The sequence below is a fragment of the Trypanosoma cruzi genome, genomic scaffold (genome assembly GCF_000209065.1).
Source record: "Trypanosoma cruzi strain CL Brener 1047053516909 genomic scaffold, whole genome shotgun sequence".
NCBI lineage: Eukaryota > Euglenozoa > Kinetoplastea > Trypanosomatida > Trypanosomatidae > Trypanosoma > Trypanosoma cruzi.
The window spans coordinates 6,327-8,912 of NW_001849069.1; the positions used below are offsets into that span (position 1 = coordinate 6,327).

General features: G+C 56.3%; 1 protein-coding gene across 1 annotated transcript, besides 1 other annotated feature; it reads right to left on the reverse strand.

The window, feature by feature from the left end:
• Positions 1–2,586: part of a sequence feature (areas not merged during assembly with more than two copies in the genome that could not be assigned to a particular haplotype) that runs on past the window's edge.
• On the reverse strand, positions 1,158–2,291 carry Tc00.1047053506379.10 (UDP-Gal or UDP-GlcNAc-dependent glycosyltransferase, putative; the record flags this gene model as incomplete). The annotated part of the gene is made up of 1 exon (XM_797768.1): positions 1,158–2,291. One exon carries the CDS (start codon positions 2,289–2,291, stop codon positions 1,158–1,160), a length of 1,134 nt encoding a protein of 377 aa, XP_802861.1.

A 2,586-nucleotide genomic window follows, 5' to 3' on the forward strand; every position in this document is an offset into this window, starting at 1 on the left:
AGGCATCGTTTGTTGTTCTTTTGTCCGCAGCAAAAAGTGGGCCAAAGTCCCTCAACACGCTCGCCGCCCTCCCCCTCCGTGTGTCCCCCGTGTGTGTGTGTGTATTCCCTCCACGCACGTTGGGCGTGCAGACCGGCACCACAAACTCCAGTACTCTCGCTGTTGCCGGGCGAGAGAGAACTGAGGACGGACGTACACGGCAAAAGACAAAAAGAGCGCCATAAACCACAGCGCAACAACAAACGCACATTCATTTCTACCGCAGTCAAATACACGCGCACACGCACGCAAATGCCGTTTCGCTCTATTTTCCTTTTTCGTTTTAACCGTTGTCCAGCCCCTGATCTTCGCTTACATTCATTACCGCCTTTTGCCAGCCGTGCGGCCTCGTCCCAAGCGGCCTAAATAAAGGCGCCCCGCCACGTACAAAACAAGACAAACAGCGCGGGTGAGGTACATGTTCAAATAATTCCCCACCCGGGAGTGGGGCAATAAAAAAGAAAAAAAGGACAAAAACAACAAGGCAGAAATGTGGACGTGCGGGCAGCACAGAAAAAGCAAACACAAAGGAAAAATAGATGCCACAATGCCAGAACCAAACTACATATGAAAAAAATGGGCCATCTCCCCATACCGGGAGCCACACCACCGGCACTGACGGCAGCCGCACCGTGGGACGCTCCGCTCACAAGTAAATCACACGAACTCACAAGAATACATCCCCAGCGGCTCCCAACCGCGAGGTGAGGGCTCAGGGGTGGGAAGGCCAAAGCAACGCACACACAAACAAAAAAAAAACACGCTGAATCCTCTTCATCTCCCAATCGCACAATTAACAGAATAAAATGTATAAAAAACACAGACTCACATACATCGTTCATTGGCGGCCCATCACACACACGCACCTCCTCATCACGTGCCCCCAGCAGAAGCACACACGCAGCACAACGCAACGGGCGCCCACTGACTCCACAACCACCTCCCGCACGCGGGTCGAGGGCAGGGAGTGACACGCTCCACGGGGCACGGGGCAGTCAATGACACATTCCACGTCGTTCGGCCACAGAGCACATAGGGCACAAACCGGAATGCAGCAACCAATCAAGCAATACATTAGGATGCAACGCGCACAGAAAACAGATCAGTTCTTTCATTTGTCAATCGCACGACGGGTATATCGTGTCGTCGGAGACACGTTCCACACGGGCGACAGGTGATGTGTCGTTGCCGAAGCGCGCCATCAGCGCAGCGTAGTCGTCCTCCCGCACGTGATGGACACACATCGAGGTCGGCACCACCTGCGAGTGCCCCGTGCCATTGCGGGCGTCATGGAAATGACAATCCTGCATCTCGACGTATACCATTGGCTTGTACTTCAATTCGTTCAGTAGCACACGTCCCACCATTACGTCCTCGTGCTGCATGTGAATCGAAAAAAACTCTTCCTCACGCTCCTTGCTGTACGGCAGGTACGCCAGGCGTCGCAGCGGTTCGTACGACACCAACGCCTCCGCCACATCCCTCGACAAGGTGTAGCACCAGCCAACCATAAACAACACATCTATTGAACGGTCCTTCACCCATAACGATGATCCAACATAAACACCCATGTAGATCCCTCGGCGCGGCAGGAGGCGCAGGTGAGCAACAAACAGCGGCACACGGAGGAACATGTCGTCATCGCCCTTCGCAATGTACCTCGCGGTCGGGAACAGGCGGTGCGCAAGGTCAAACCACATGTACGTCTTGCGGGTCATACCAATAGAAGCCTCAATGCCTGAATACCCCTCAACACCAACTTTTTTCTCTGGTGAAACACGGCCCTCGTTCATTGGCAGTGCAACCACATCGTTCCACTGCGACGCCTCCTCCAGCAGCGCGGCAGAGTAGTCGTAGCCGTGCGACGGGTGTCGCCCAAGGACGTACAGCACAAGCATCGCACCGGTGAAGTCGTTCGCCCTCGTCGCCACTCCGGGGAACCGCCAGCACGTCGACCGCTGCAGGTTGCGTTGTGTTCGCCTCGCCTCGTCGTCCGTGGAGGGGATGCCCAGCACAATCAGATACTCGCGCCGGCTCCACGTATCCACAACACGGCGTGGGATGTAAGCAAGTGCTGCGTCGTCCACTGCGGCGGCTCGCGGGTGGTGGGGGTTGTTGGGTCCCGGTGCACCATCATCGGCAGCGATGTCAAAGCTGAGGTACAGAATATTCGTGACCGCAATGAAGAGAATCAGCAGCACGGCAACCCGCCTCAGCCTCCGCTTCATCGTCGGCAGTTTCATTTTCGCCATGGTCGCTTTCGGTGTGAGAATCTAGGCAAAAGAAAAAAGGGCGGAGAGAGTGTGGGGGCAGCAGGCAGCAGACACAAACAGCTCGGGCGACAACCAGAAACAACACGGCCACGCGATGCCACGCAGCCACGCGAGTACACGAATGCCCGTCAGCCAACCCACTGCGCCCCACCCGAATCCGGGACGGTGCGGGTGAAGGGGTCAGGGCGGCGGAGAAGCCGACAGCACGCCGCAGTGGTGGCTCGACGATCCGCAGCCAACGCTTTTTTGCCATTCCTCGTGCCTTCTCAAATAC